Below are 16,555 nucleotides of genomic sequence, written 5' to 3' on the forward strand. Positions count from 1 at the left end.
TCGCATAAAAGTCACTTATATAGGTAATCAAGCTAATAATATAGTTTATAATAATATCAGTTTAGCGGGTCGTTACATTCTACCCCTCTTAAAAGAAATTTCGTCCCGAAATTTAGGATGTATTTAGACAAAAAGCTCGGGATATTTCTCCTTCATTTTCTCTTCTAGCTCCCATGTTGCTTCTTCCTTCCGTGGTTTTTCCACAAAACCTTCACTGTAGTAATCGACTTCTCCAAAGCTGCTGCACCTTTCGATCTAGTATTTCTACCGGCTTTTCTTCGTAACTCAGGTCAGGCACTAGAGCGATTTCCTCGTGGAGAATCACATGTTTTGGGTCAGACACGTACCTTCGAAGTCGGGAGACGTGGAATACATTGTATATTTTTCCAAAGTTGGGTGGTAACGCCAAGCGATATGCTACTGGGCCTACGTCATCTAGAATTTCATGGGATCCAATAAATCGTGGTTTTAGCTTACCTTGAGTCCAAATCTGGTTATTCCTTTGGAAGGAGATACTTTCGAAAAGACCTTCTCTCCGATGTTAAATTTCAATCCGATTCGACGTTCGTCGGCGTAGGATTTATTTATTTATTTATTTATTTTTGGCGTTTCTGCAGTGGTCAATGTCTTGTCTCCCATGAGGGTCTCATGCGAGGAAATATAGAGTTGATCTAACCATTTTAACTTTGATAGGAACTGAATTTGGGATTCCAAGAGAAATATTCGAATCGTTCTTACTTTGGGAGGCTCCAAGGTCACCATGGAAACAAACGACTTAATTAGTTCGATCACGTGAGCAATTTGGTTCATTACAAACTCTCACCGATAGCTTGCAACAAAAGTTTTCATGAAGTGCAAAGACTAGGCTCAATTGGCTCATTATGATCACTCCCAGAAGAGAAAAGATACAATTCAAAGGGCTTGAGCTATACCCATAGAGCTTGGAAATTTTATTGTGGGAAGAGCTTCCCAGATGGAATAAATTTCGAAAGTGAGGGTATGATGAATAGAATGTAGATGTCAATAATAAGTTGCCAATAAAATAATCAAAATGAACAGTGAAGTAGAAAAGTTTCCAATATCTCCAGATGATAACAGGAAGACCTGAGATGGTGAGTTACAAATGGATTTGAAAAGAATAGGAGAAACAAACAATTGCAATTTGCTCAACAACACTGTGATAGAAGATCATATCAACGAAATTTTTAGAGTTTATAAGCAATTCAAGGAAACTAACTAATAAAGAGGGCAACAAAAGGAAACTAGCCAAGGGAAAAATAATATGCTAGCTTTAAATATGGAGCTTACAGAAAGCTCAAATCAAGAGACAACAGTCATATTTAAATTTAGAAGATGAGAGTCCTCATATAAAACAAAGAGCTTGTTAATAAGTATGTCTGAAAACACAAAGGGTCAAATTAAAAGGTTTAAGGTTTCACCAGATGGCTACTCCAATATAGTAAGTCTGAAAATGATTGGGCTCAAGTGGATTTGAGAAAGAAGAACAACAAGGAACTATCCTTTTGGGTCAACATCGTGATACTATATCACATTAACGAATTTACAAAGTTTATAACCAAGTCACGAAAATTAATTAGTAGAGAAGACAACCAGAGCAAACTAGTTCGGGAAGAGAGCAAATTACTTTAGACTTGGAGTTGCTAAAGAGCTCAAAGCATGATGGAATAATTATAGTGGAATTAAGAAGATGTGACTATTCTTTATAAATTAATGAGTGTCAGCAAGCACATTTGAAAACACTAAAGGTCTGCTAATGATCTTTGAAGAATATATTATCATTGAAGAGACAATAGTTTAGGGAGAACATGTTCATTCTGATAGCTATAAATAAAGTAACTCCTAGTATAGGAGTTTGGTGGCAAGAATTCAGAGAGTCAAAGTATTGCTTTTATACAGAATGAGTAAAGAATGACCGTAGTCACTGGAGGTTACCAGAAAACATGAGGGAGCAAGCTCAAAACTGAAAGTGATTCACAACCTTGACATAGAAGAGGGAAAATAATGGCACATTACCTTGCAAAGGAAGTCATTTAAGATCTTAATTCAACAAAAGTATTTTGATCAAGGGGATGTGAGAAAATGGGATTCAAGGGGACCCACGTAAGCGCTGCTGATGAATGTTCTTGGTTAACTACAATGGTGATACTCCCTTGTTTAATTCTTTATAGAGAATGGTAAACGAGTTATGGGAAACTTTGGTCACAAGCTACTTTCACTTTATGATCACGTCAGATGACCATATGTGGCAATTACGACTCTCTGGTACTCTCGGTTCGTCATAACGCTCATCCTCGTAACACGTCATTTTTGTTTACTTATATTGTAAAGCTAGGTTCTTTCTTACATTGCAATCATATTCTCTTGCTATGTATGTGTACATCGCTTAGTTGGATCAAAGGTATGATCCTTTGGAGTGATTGGATTGTCAAGGAAGACAATTGCTAACCCAGATTATTCACGTCATTGGGACGTAGAAACATCGTTTTGTTCTATGTTGGGTTACTTTTCTCGTAGCGAAGTTTCTTTCTTATCGCGCCCTTTTCTTTTCGTCGCTCGGGAAAGCGATAAATGTTCATACTGTACTTCTAAGTTCAAGTTCATATTGTGTTCTAGAAGGAACGCATAACTAAGTATTCTAAGTTCTTGGAACTTTCGATTTCCTCATACTAGCAACATGATTCAATGACTACTCAAAAAGAGGTATTATTTCACAAACTCAAAAAGAGACATCATTTCAACAATTGGTACTAGACTCGTATACTTTATACTTTCATATTTCAGTACCTTTTTCCATTTGGGAAAGTTACTTCTTTATTCATGCATTCACAGTCTTTAGCCAAGAAAAGACATACTAACTCTTTCTTTAAGCATTCTACCAAATCAAGAAACATCAACTCTTTCTTTAAACTCAGTATTTTCATCTGTTCACTCAAATTAACTGCATGAGTTATTTCTCCATTTCAAACTTTCAAACATCTTGACCTTCTTTTGAAAAAAACAAGTTACCTTTTTCCTTGTTGAGTGCGATTGGTGGGAGTGCTAAGAGCATTTTCATCGATTAGACAGTCTAGTGGAACAAGGCTAGACCAAAGATTTTCAAAGAAGACTCTCGGGTTCAGAGCGAGAAAGAATGCTCTGATACCACTCTGTCACGACCGTATTTTCTAAGGATAGAAAACACGGTTAATCGCGACTAGGGGAGGATTAAAGAAGCGGGAAAGAAAGGGGAAAAACATCACAACTCGACCATAGCTCCAAACAAATGAAAAAAAAAACTCGAAATAAAATCAGAGTTTTGAACAAAATAGACTTGAGTCTTTTAAGATGCACAACGGAAGTAAATGAACGCGGTTCCATGTATGAAGACATGAACCTCCGAGAGTCAAAATCTGACTGAATTAAATGTCTTGTCTCAATAGCACTTTTTCCACCACTTCGCTGCTCAACCTGCACATTTAGAAATATATGCAGGGCTGAGTACAAAAAGTACTCAGTGAACACATTGCCGAAAATTACACATATACATTTGAAAATATTGTCAAGCCATCATCACAGTAACACTCGGGGTGTTGTTGAAAAGACCCAAGCTTACTAAAAGTATCACGTTGGGTTGCAACCCCCTTTTTCCGGTACTTAGCCATATCTGATCACATTGTGCCGTCGAGATGGTGTTCTCGCACGGTCACCTTACATACATGTGCCGGGAAGGTGGCCACCTTCCACGGTCACCTTCTCTGCCCAACATGTCAGAGGTATCCTTGTGCCGGGAAGGTGGCCACCTTCCTCGGTCACCTGCTCTGCCCAACATGTCAGAGGTAGCTTGTGTACACTAGTCCGAGCGGGGACACCACCCTCACTGGGACCCGAATTCGACTTATATCATCATTCATAATTCACTTGGCCTTAGCCAAACAGATAGGCATCATACAAAAACATTTATGGCAAGACAACATCATTAAAATCACGAACATGTATTCGTGTTTTCATAAAATACGATTTGTATTTTTAGTATAAGAAAGCTCACCTTGATCGCTTAGTTTCCTTAACTTGAATTTCTTACTCCGACCTTACTTGCGGAGATAGCCTTTTGAAAACAAACAACGTACTAATAAGACTCGAGAAATTCACATACTTATAGAAATGCATGCCCCTACTTTATTTCTTTTATCATTTGATCACCGTTAGAAAATTTTAGAAACTTGCATAATAATTAAATCGGGAAAAATTAATTAATAGTCTTTCTTTATTAAACTTAATTATTTCTGTACTTGAGAACGCCGTCTCCCTCTTCTTCCCATTTCCTTAGAGGCCGCCCGAGGCATCGCGGGGCGTGCCGGTCGGCCTTTAGCATCTCCAACTTTAACATCTTCCATCTTTGGAAATTTAATACTTTATTCGGGAATTATTTAAATGAGTTCCAACTCATCTTAAATAAATTCCAACATATTCAATTCCAAGCTCTACAAAATAAATCTCGGTCCAACGATTAAAACGAAGCAACCCACTTCCCTTGATTAATTATATGGGACTTAGTCCAAATCCCCTTTGAATTCACTTGGCCCAACAATTAAAAAAATTAAGGCAGCCCACTACACTTATTTAATTTACTAAGGCCCAAACCAAACAATTAAAGTGGCCCAACCTTCAATTAATTTAGTGGTCCAACTAATTAAATGGAAAAGGCATAAAGCCTATCTATACTCCTCCACTCAACCATCGGTTCTCATCTCTCTCTTTCCTCAAAATTCCCAATTCACTCTCACTTTTCCAAATTAGGGATTCATAGATTGAGAAGAAACAGTGGCAGTTTCTCCTTCCACATCGTCTCTCTCTCTCTTCTCTTTTCTCCCTCGCCGCCGCCACCGCTGCGGATCCGCTCCCGCCGCGGATCTGCCTCAGCCGCCGTCGCCGAGGGCCTCCCCAGTCGCCGTGGATCCCGCTATTACCTCGTGCAGCTCCTCCCGCCGCCGTGCCAGCGCCGCCGCTCCGGCGGCGTCCCTCTCCTTCCTCTCGTCTCTGCTCACGCTGCTCACCCCCTCCCTATATGTCGTCGCTGCTGTGCATGCACAAACAGCGGGTTCGTCCTCCTCCCCACGCCGTTGTTCCACGCGGTGGAAAACCCACCGCTGCTATCCCGCTCTCCGTCGGTTCTCACCGTCGCCGTGTCGACAAGTATAGTTAAGTTTTAAATTTTCTTTCTCTTTTGTTTAATTTCTATAAAGATTTAATCTTTCATTTATATGTTTTGTGTCTTCAAAATTTATCTTCAAATCTAATAGATTTGGTGTGTAACTTGTAGATTTGTCAAGATTTGAATTTATTGGAAGTCATAGGGGTGTGGGGCTACCCCCGTCGTCTCCGAGCTGCCGTGAGGAAGTCGCTGGAATCCGGCAGATTTGTACACATAAGATAAGCTTTCTCATTCTTTCTAGTTATTAAGGCAGCAGGATTCTAGGTTTGATTCTGTTTACTGATTTTGGTGAATTGTGTGTATATGCCTGCTATTTGGAAGACTCAAAGGTGAAATATGCTGTTTAAACTTGATGAGCCAGATTCTACTCCCAACCATATTTATATATGCATGCTCTTACATATCAGAAGGAAAAGAAAGTGTTTGGGATTTACCTTTGATGTGGAAATAAAGTATGGTTGGATTGTAGTGCTTGACTCTATAATTGTATGCAAATCTCCCTCCTCGGACTCCTCTATCCTATGTGGTGTCGGTGTGTGCAGAGAATTTAGAATTTGATGGTGATATGGGTGAGTGACAAAAAGATTTGTATATATATACATATACACAAAAAGATGGCAAGTGAAAGTGACGGTATAGCAAGTTGGTGGAGCAAGTTCTTATCTCAAATATCATATTCTTATCTCAAATTAAATGAAGCATTTAATGTTTCTGAAAAGTTGATCCTCTAGGATATGCTCTATCCCTTTGTTTTTATTTATTTATTTTATTTTATTTTATTATTTAAATAATTAATTGAGTATTTATTTAATTATTTATTTAATTTGATGTAGATATAATTGGTTCAAGTCTGTGGCTGCCCGCGCTGAAGTACCCAATTTGCTTAGAACGTACAATGTATTAAATTTTGATGGACTTTTGTTGGATGTAATGAACATTAGAATTTTGATTATGGTACTTTATTTATTAATTTAAATTTATTATTTCATATATGTATAATATATTTACGTGTTCTATTTACTTGTCTAACATCAAAACAAACAACAACGACAATCTATCGAAGCTCGGATTTAATCGCATAAAAATCACTTATATAGGTAATCAAGCTAATAATATAGTTTATAATAATATCAGTTTAGCGGGTCGTTACAGGCGGCTAGAGCTCGGCGGACAGGCAGGACTCGGCAACCAAAGCAGTTGCTGTGCGCGGAATGTTTTCCGTCGGGCAGCGGTGTAGCTTCGGTTCGAGATGGTGGGAGGGTGAGATCACGATGAAAGCACCAGTTGTTAAGGTCATAAATCTAACGATCCGGTAAAACGGACAATAACGAGATAAAGATAATCCGGCACCCGTGAGGGTCGGCGGAGATAAAGATCTGGGCGGCTGTGAGCGGGTTCCAACCCGTCGGGCAACGGCTACAGATCAGATATACGTTCCGGCTGTGCGCAGAGACCTTCCGTCGGGCAGCAGGTAGTGTAAGGAATTAGGGATTCAAAGAATCACACGTGGACTTGGCCAAAATAATATTGTATTTCATTGAATGAATATTATAGAAGACTCCACATATATTTAAACAAAATAATTATAATAGAAGAGAGGTAGGATACCGAGTTTATAAATACATTGATCTTATGATAGCTAGTATTCCATTGACTATCGACATATTAGATATGAAGAGAATTTCAGGAGCTGACAATAATCTTAAATGTACCTATTTAACTAAGACATAATTATAAACATAAGCTATAAATAATAGTGACCGAACTTATCCCTATCTATTAACATTCGCGTGACAAAAATTCAATACAATTATTATGGGAAACACGTTATTTCAATGCTTGCGCGTATTTGATATTATGGCCAAATTCAATTGATGCTTGCTTACACTTATAACATAAGTTAGCAATACACGTTTGATATATGCCCAATAGATTGATCAATAAAGGCAATATTCTTTTTTTTTATCGTTTGTTAAAAAAGTACTTTTACATTGAGTTAGTGTTACAATTATATGGAACTTGAAAATACTACTCCATAGGTGTTAATTAAGATTACTTGCTTTAATATTTATAAATTTAGATAATTTAGCTATTACAACGAGATTCTGTGATAGTGATATAGGGGCGGACGGTTTAAAAATTTGGTCTACTGAATCGTCACCAGCCCCATATAATTCTGCTCAACTTTGTCCAACATGTCTATCAAGATTTACATTATAATTGCAATTCGCCGACAGTTTACGATGCGGCGAGAACTGTTTCTCCGCATTGTTCGTGCGATGGAGGTGCGCGACGAGTACTTCCAGCAGCGGCAAGATGCAGCCAACAAATCGGTCTATCCCCGCTTACGAAGTGCACGGTTGCGCTTCGTTAGTTGGCCTACGGCACCACGACGGACATGTTCGACGAGTATCTTCACGTCGGGGATACAACTGGCAGGGAGTGTCTAGCAAAATTTTGTGAGGGCGAGGTTGACGCCTTCGGCGCCACATATTTGTGCAAGCCGAATACCGAAGATTGCCAGTTCTTGATGGGGATGCACGATAGGGTGCACGACTTTCCTGGAATGTTAGGGAGCATTGATTGTATGGACCGGGAGTGGAAAAATTGTCCGGCAGCGTGGAGAGGCCTCACCAGTGGGTATAAGGGTACCCACCCGACGATGATCCTTGAAGCCATCGTTGACCACCGTCTTTGGATCTGGCATGATCACTTTGGCGTGGCGGGGTCAAACAACGATATCAACGTGCTGAACACGTCGAGTCTCTTCACCGAGCAATGCAATGGCAACAGTCCGGTTATCGAGTTCACTACCAACGGACGACAACATCATATGGGGTACTACTTAGCCGATGGCATATACCCGCGATGGCTAGTCTTCTTGAAGACGATCTCCTGCCCAACGGATCCGAAGAGAGCATTTTTTGCACAGCGGCAAGAGTCTGCACGGAAGGACGTGGAGCGAGGATTTGGTGTGCTTCTAGCGCGTTGGGCAATAGTGAAAGGCCCAACTCGTTCCTCGTACAGGTATCATATCGCCAATGTCATGTACGCGTGCATCATTTTGCATAACATGATTATTCACGATGAAGGTACAAGAGCTGGCGATTGGTCCGACGATGAAGCTGATCGAGCGCAGGTCATGCAACCCCACCGGCCATTTGAGGTTTATCCTATGGAGTCAGTGAAAGATTAAAAGCAGGGGAGACCATGTGCAACCGGCAAGCCCATCTTCAACCCATGAACGACATGGTTGAAGAAGTTTGGGCACGTAGTGTACATTGAAATTGTACCATTTTTAAGTATTTCCGTTGTAATTTTTTTAATTAAGTAATGTATGTTTTGCTAGTTCTTTAATTTAATATCTAACTTTGCTATTTATAATGTTAAAAAAAATTTAAAAAAATTTAAAATTGAAATGAAAAATGGATAATTGATAGGGCGAATACTAGGGCGAAACCATTGCAGAAAGAAAGGGCAGAATAAGAAATGCTGATGTGGCAACCACTAGGGCGCCGATTGTGGATGCTCTAACGGTCGGCTATTATAAGTTTTAGTTGCATTATTGCATATTAAGGATTCCATAAAGTTGACGGTGCTTTCAACTAATTTGCTTTTAACTATTCTAAATCCGATTAAGCAAATTATACTTTTTAATTGGAACAAAATAATAAGGTCATTGACATGTCACAATGTCATGTCACTGCTCAATCGTGAAGTGAAATTTCAAACATAAAAATTAGTAATAAAATTTGTAAAGATATAAAATAAATTAGTTAAACATAATTATATAAAGCTAATAAATAGATTCAATCGCCACCGTCTTCCTTTCCACGGCTAAATGAAACCTTCGAAACTCAATACCCAGATTTTAGGCAGATAATTGGTGCAACAAGTTTCATCAATATATTCAATTCAATAATGTTTTAAACTAGTGTTTGTGTTGCGTAAAATGTAAATCTACACATATACATAAATAGTAGTACTAATTTCCAATATTCTAAAGAAGAAAAACCTAAAATTTGGGTCGCAAGTAATACTACTTAATAGGGTGAATCATACTCCTTGGTCATAAAATTTTTCAAATTCGTTTTATTATCTACGAATATACATATTTTAGTTATCAGTCCATGTCCAATAAAAGTACTATTATATGATTTTATCAGATGCCATGTGGCCTAACTCGTTTGTGGCATAGAATGTAAAGAAAATATCTCTAAACTATTTTGGTATACATCGATTTATATATGCTCTATTTTGAATATATTTCATTAATAAAGGTTAAAGTGTGAAGATTCTAATTTCTAAAGGAGTGGTGGCGTCGTGTGCGTAACTTTGAATAATCAACAAATGGCAGCATTAAATTATTAAAATGGTGGGGCACTCGCGATAATATTTTATTACTAGTATTTAATAATCTATTTATATTCAATTACAACATGAATAAATTTATACCCACTTAAAATTAAAATAAATAAACAACGATTCTATCTCCTGTCCAACTCACTCTTGTCTGTCCCTCTCCTCCAATATATATATGCATTGCATAGTAAGTTAGTTACTACTGATTATCATCGTCATTGAGTTAAGCGTCACCATACATACAAACCTTTCCAATACTACAAAACACAATCAAGAAAAAACCTTCTGCGTTTTCTCATAAAAAGAGAAGGAAAAGTTCAGTCTCTTTTCTTGATTCTTGAAATTCTCCCTCTGCACTTTTCAGTTCATCTTTCATCAATCATTTACACGGAAACACATTTATTCTGCAAAAAACCGCACATTGTTGTAAATGGGGAGGAAGAACAGAGCCTTGAACAACGGGAGATTGTCAAGAATTGGCAGCTACGCCATAGCTTCTTCGATTAAGGACCCCTCTTGTATTTCCTGCACGACCTTCAACATCCTCGCCCCCATTTACAAAAGACTCAATCACGAGGTTAGAATTCGAGAAATTGGCTTGATTTTCGTTGCTGAATTATGTGAATTTTGGTAAAAAGATGCTTTCTTGATTATGTGGGCTCTTGCTCTACTAAGTTTGCTGTTCTTTTTTTTTTTTTTTGCATTGATTGGTATATTGTTGTGTGTTTTGAGAAAAAAAGGCTTGATTTTTGTTGCTAAATTATGTGGATTCTGGGAAAAAGCTGCTTTCTTGATTGTGTTTTACTCGAAACTAAGGTTGATTTTTTGCATTGATGGCTGTATTGTTGTGTGTTTTGAGGAAAAGGGCTTGATTTTTGTTGCCAGATTATGTAGATTCTGTTGGAAAGTTGCTTTCTTTATTATGTTTTACTGGAAAAAGAGTTGTTTTACTAAGGCTGTTGTGTTTTAGCAGCAATTGCTATGTTGCCGTGTGTTTTGGTAGTAAAATCCTGGTTTTTGTTTAATGTTGTTTCAATTGTGGATTTGCAGGATCCCAGCTTCAGAGAAAGTGATGTTAAAGATTATTGGATGGATAGAAATCAGAGGATTTTGAATTGGTTATTGAGTGAGAGATCTTCCATAATCTGTCTTCAGGTTTAGCTCTTTTTTCCTTTGTTTGATTCAATTTTAGCTGCTGTTTTCTTTGATTTATTGTTTTAAAATGTTAATTTGATCATGTCGGTTGCAGGAATTCTGGGTTGGGAATGAGGAGTTAGTGAGCATCTATGACAAGAGGCTTGGTGATGCTGGTTATCTCAGTTTCAAGCTTGCCAGGACAAATAATCGTGGAGATGGTATGATATTTACCCCTTCTCGTGGTTATAAACGTTGTGATGTAGTATTTGTAGCCTCTGCTATTGTGGATGTGTTTGATCAAAAAGTATGGTGGAATTCTTGAATATCACTTTTTGCATAATGGGGTTTTATTACTTCTTGTTATGTCGAGGAGTTTCCTTTCGACGATCCATGTGCAGCGCAGCTAATGCATCTGTTTTTGCAGATGTGTTTGTGGTTTTGGTAGGGATAGAACAGGAACAAGATGTGAATCACAAGGTAGTGGATGTCATTGAAACGCCTTTTGTATTCACATCTTGCTATATGAATCATTTAGGAAGCAATTTATAATTTCGAGTGATTCATCACGGATGAATGATTTTTTTCACTTTTCTTTAAAAAATCAGCTGGATTCAATGATAGGCCTTGTACAAAACTATTAGTATTTGCAATTTTATGTCCTAGTACTATATGAAGTTAAGGCTTCTTTGAATTTTACAGGTCTGCTGACCGCCGTGCATAAGGACTATTTTAGGGTCATCAACCACCGGGAGCTGCTTTTCAATGATTTTGGAGATCGTGTTGCTCAGTTATTGCATGTTGAGCTGAATGCGCCCTTTTCACAAAATCTGAACTGTCATGTTCATCAAGAACTTCTCATAGTGAACACACACTTGCTGTTTCCACACAATTCGAGTATGTGCTTGGAGCGGTTGCGTCAGGTATGCTCGATTCTAAACCTTATCTATCATGTTTTTCTGGTTAATTTCATTATTAATTTTTGAGTAATGCAATGTTTTCTTGTGACAGGTCTACAAAATATTGCAATATGTGGAATCATATCAAAAGGAAAACAAACTAAAACCTTTGCCTATTTTATTATGCTGGTATATATTCTTCTCACTCTCGTATTTTCGTGAACCATTCTAACACGATATGAGACTCAAGAATCTTGTGTTCATTTCTAATGGTGTAACAGTGACTGGAATGGCAGTAAGAGGGGACATATTTATAAGTTTCTCAGATCTCAGGGATTCGTGTCATCATATGATACTGCTCATCAGTATGCTGATGCAGACGCGCACAAGGTAAATTACCGTTTGCTTGAAGCTCTAATTGTTTCTCGAGTATTTGAATTTTGTCAGTTGGAAAATTGTTACGATTAATGTCACACCTTCGTGCAGTGGGTGAGCCACCGCAACCACCGTGGCAACATCTGTGGTGTTGATTTTATATGGCTTCTCAACCCCAATAGGTACCAGAACTTGCTAAATGCTAGTTGGAGCGAGACGGTGTTGGGGATGTTTAAGGTGAGGTACCTAATTTTCGAGTCTTTTAACAACATGCAACTTGTCCAACCTAGCACGTGTAGAAAACCAGATTTTCTTGTTTAGGCTGCTCCCATTGGTTAGAGGTCGTATATGTGACATTTAAAGTTGTTTGATGGTTTGATGTCTCTCGTTGCAGTATCAACTTAAGCGAGCTTCGCTGACGGAAGAAGATGCCTTCGCGTTTCTGAAGGCTGATAATGACGGTGATTGCATCACATACGCGGTGAAGCACTACAACAGGTACATAGTTTTTCGTTGTTACATATTACTCTCTATGTTTGTTTCTCAACGGAATACTAATGAAACGTGTTATTTGGGTGCCGTTGCAGCTCAATTTGATCGGCCATTGTAACGGATTGAGCGATGAGGAGATACAAGGGCTGTGGGTGCAGACGGACATGGATGGGAATGGCGTCGTTGACTACAAAGAATTTAAGGTATTGCTCGTTTACTTTGTTTATGGATCGGATCAACGGTACATACGCTCAACTTTTTCGAAGGGTTACTTAATCATGCTCTCAACTTTTCAGCAACGGATATGGAGCACCTCGTGGTTCGAGCAGGGAGTCGAGGCGAGCAACGATGATGCTTTCTCCATCGATGCAGAGCAGGCGATCGGATTCAGTGTCAAGAATGCGGTCCTCTTCCCCACGGAGGTAGAGAAGGGGATGTGGCCGGAAGACTACTCTCTTTCTGACCATGCTCGGCTCACAGTGGTGTTCTCGCCGGTCAGAATGCCATGCCCTCGACTGATCACTGGATGACACTCGTTGCTCGTCACAGGACTCACACACCAACATCAAGACCAAGACCAACTAGAAATCACCGAGGGCTTGGGTTGTCGGATCGAAAGATCATTATGTCAGGGTAACGCCAGCGAATAGAACTGGAAAGAGTTCCGATTAGGTCTGCTTTATGGCCGGGCATCAGAATGGCGCTGGCTGCTTGTGCAACCACAGTTCGCGCTCGCCCCGTTGCTGACGACGTCGTTTATAGATAGGAAAACCTCCGAAGATTACGACTACAATGAATGGTGTGATAGGAAATCACAGCTCTCTCTCATTTTATAGTAGTGAGATTGCAGCCCTACGTCTTGAATTGTTGTATAAGGAACTTTTACATACTAATTTATTATTGAAAATAATATATTTCTGAAAGAGAGAGATAATGGTGAGATATTAGCGAGACTAGTGATTGGAGTTGTCAGCCTCTCGCAAAATTAGCAATTAGAATAGAAACTTTTTGCAAAACGTCCATCTCCAATATATCTTGAATTCACAATCTCTTTAATTTTACTATTCATGTCTCACACCATCTTATAAATAATATCGTGCCATTCATCAATCTCCTTACTATTCATCAATATTTTTTCTTTTAACTATTCTTGAATCCCATTTTTTAATTTTTTCAATTCAGAAAATACAACTAATTAATAAACATTTCATTTTATTAATTAAAAAATCAAAAATTAAAAATTCAATTCCTAAAAAAATTGCATAATTGAAAAATACATAATTATAATACTAAAAAATAAAAAATACAAAAATTAAGATTGTGACCGACAAATGTAATATTATTAATAACAGTTATGCTGAATTCTTGCTTTCCTAACAGTGTCGACGCTATTTTTGACGAGAATCACAATATGTATTTCTATTCACCATCAACATCCTATTTTATTTGACACTCGATGTTCATATATATTTTTTGCAACTCCTTACCACCTCATACCGCAACTACTTTCAGTCACGCAAATGTAAAAAAATACTGTATCTTATAATTATATATAATAATTTGGACTCCCTAGAGTTGAAATCCTGAGGAAGCGTGATTGGTTCCTTGACAAAAAAATGAACTTAGAGCATCACTAAACAAATCATAACCACTTCATCATCTTGTTAACTTGTGAGTGTGATTTTGAAATGTAGTTTTTATAAGATAGTAGTAATAAACAAATAAATTACTATGAAAGTAAAAAGAAAAACATATGATTGAAAAACTGATGATACACTTTGACATAACAAACATGAGGATAAGAGAAATGATCACACAGCACATGGTGTAGTATAACAAGAAATTATTCGAAAAAATTGAATTTTGAAATGTGTCAATTACTGGAAGCACACGTCGTTCTAATTAACCCATCCGATAGCTCCCATTTTGATCATGCCGGCGACGAAATCTGACTTGAAAGTGGTAGGATTGTCGATGTATTGCTCCAGGCCACTTTCTCACATATAATAATATAAATATAAGGTCGGCCACTCTCTCCCATAAATACATATACTAATATAAAAATATATTTACATAAAAATTGGTTTTAAGATACTCCCTATGTCCCATTAAAAATGAAACGTTTTCCCTTTTGAATTGTCTCATTAAAAATTAAACGTTTCCTAAAATGGAAAGAACACTATCTCTACGTTTTCCTTTCATTTTCTTTACTCTCTCTTCATTAATTCACAAAACAACACTGTATAAAATCCCGTGCCAGGAACCAAATGTTTCATATTTATTGGGACGGAGAGAGTATTTTGTTACTGATTACTCCTATTACTTTTACAAACAAATTTGTATTGTAAATACATTTATATAAAAGTTGTGTAATATTCTTTTGTCAGTGATTACTTAAATGATTTACATTATTGATATTTATAGTAATGGTGTAATTGTTATTCAACTAAGTATTATTGAATATAAAAATATATTATCATTTAAAAATATTATTTCAGGTGTTGGAATTTTATTCAGCATAAAAATCATTAATGTATATTTATTAAGTAAAAAATTTATAATTCAAAGTTGTTTATAGAAATTAAGATATGATTATTTTATGTCAAAATATACAAAGGTAATGGCTAAATTATTGTGAAAATCTCCATTATTTTATCTCCCATAATATTATATTATATATATAGATATATATAACGCGAGAGTAAATCATGATAACATAACAAATTTGTAATCCATACACCTGAAAGCTGAATTTCATACAATGATTATGGTACTTGTTAAATTCTTACCTTTAATATGTGCAATGGATATGGTATATGAATCAAGACAAAATTAGTAAAGTAAAAGAGAAGATGAGAATAGTATGGTAAAGTAAAAGAGAAGATGAGAATAGTATGGTAAAGTAAGAGAGAGAAGGAGAATGATACTTAAGGTAATGTTTGTAGATAGTGAGACATATATTATTAAATTGATATAACTTCCAAAATAGAACGTACACTATTTTTGTTGGACAGATGAAAATGAAAAGTGTATATATTATTATACTCCATGTGAGAAAGTGGCCAGGCGGTGGTGGTAATTTGAATTAGTTTTACTTCAAGTAATTAAAAGAAAAAAAGGAATAAAACTGAAATATGCTTGATCTGCGTTTCATTCATGATATTATGCGTTTCATATGCAAAGCAGAGGATCCACTCGTTTCTCCCATATCTCCACCAAACTTAAAAATCTCCAACAAAAAATCAATCAAATTCTTTTATATTCTAAAACTCCATTCCACAAATTCCACGTTCAAAATGTTGAGGGAAATGAGATGGGAGTCAGCGTGAGGTAGATGGAGCACTGAATTGAGTTTTTGTTAAATTTTGAAGTTAGCAGAGAGAATAGAGAGAGTTCTTTAATATTAATGGTGTAATTGTTAAATAGAGAGAGTTCTTTTTGTACACATACGTGTATTGGGTTGAAAGAATATCACATTTCTTTTTTTTTTTGGAAAAAAGTTTCGTCTCACATTAATATTAATATATTATCTTCTCTCTACCTAACACATAAAACAATTTCACCTAAAATCTCGTGTCAATCCTAAGTATGCCATTTAGTATGGGACGTGGGACGGAATGACTAATAGTTTTCTTTGTTTAAGTTTCGCTGATAAATTCTGTTCTGATCTTTTTTTTGAGATTTACGAGAGAGAGGAAAGTGAGCAGCACTTTTGTCTTCTTTCTTTTTGGGCCTCACTTGGTAGTCCAAATACTCAAGTATGGTTGTGACTTTGGTTTGGGCTAGGAGGGCTAATGGGTTTTGAGAGTGAATCGGCTGATACTAATATTTGTGGAGGACTAATTTACTTAGTTTTGACAACTAATTGTTGGCAAGACCGTATGTATACATTGTTAAATTAATTTATTTATCAAAGTCTAATTTTAGAATATCATTTTTTAAAAAGGGTGAACTTGTGTACAACGTTTGAGGTTGGAATAGAAAATTGATTGAGGAGTTAAGCGATTGAGGTGGACTTTCTCTTTAAATAAGGACTATGTCCTAAATACTTTTATGTGAAAAGGAGGTGGAAACGTTTTTC

At 36.9% G+C, this 16,555-nt stretch overlaps 1 protein-coding gene, 1 long non-coding RNA gene and 1 pseudogene across 2 annotated transcripts; all 3 read left to right on the forward strand.

Moving 5' to 3' along the window:
• Window positions 1-4,163: 4,163 nt before the first annotated feature.
• Window positions 4,164-6,182, forward strand: LOC121760217. The gene is made up of 2 exons (XR_006041839.1): window positions 4,164-5,198; window positions 5,321-6,182. It is a non-coding gene; the product is annotated as an uncharacterized LOC121760217 (long non-coding RNA).
• Window positions 6,183-7,610: 1,428 nt separating this feature from the next.
• LOC121760406 (protein ALP1-like) lies at window positions 7,611-8,408 on the forward strand. Its single transcript, XM_042156083.1, has one exon. It carries the CDS (start codon window positions 7,611-7,613, stop codon window positions 8,406-8,408), a length of 798 nt encoding a protein of 265 aa, XP_042012017.1.
• A 1,353-nt stretch (window positions 8,409-9,761) lies between these two features.
• Window positions 9,762-13,397, forward strand: LOC121762506 (annotated as a pseudogene).
• Window positions 13,398-16,555: the final 3,158 nt, after the last annotated feature.

Source organism: Salvia splendens, chromosome 13 (assembly GCF_004379255.2).
Source record: "Salvia splendens isolate huo1 chromosome 13, SspV2, whole genome shotgun sequence".
Lineage (NCBI taxonomy): Eukaryota > Viridiplantae > Streptophyta > Magnoliopsida > Lamiales > Lamiaceae > Salvia > Salvia splendens.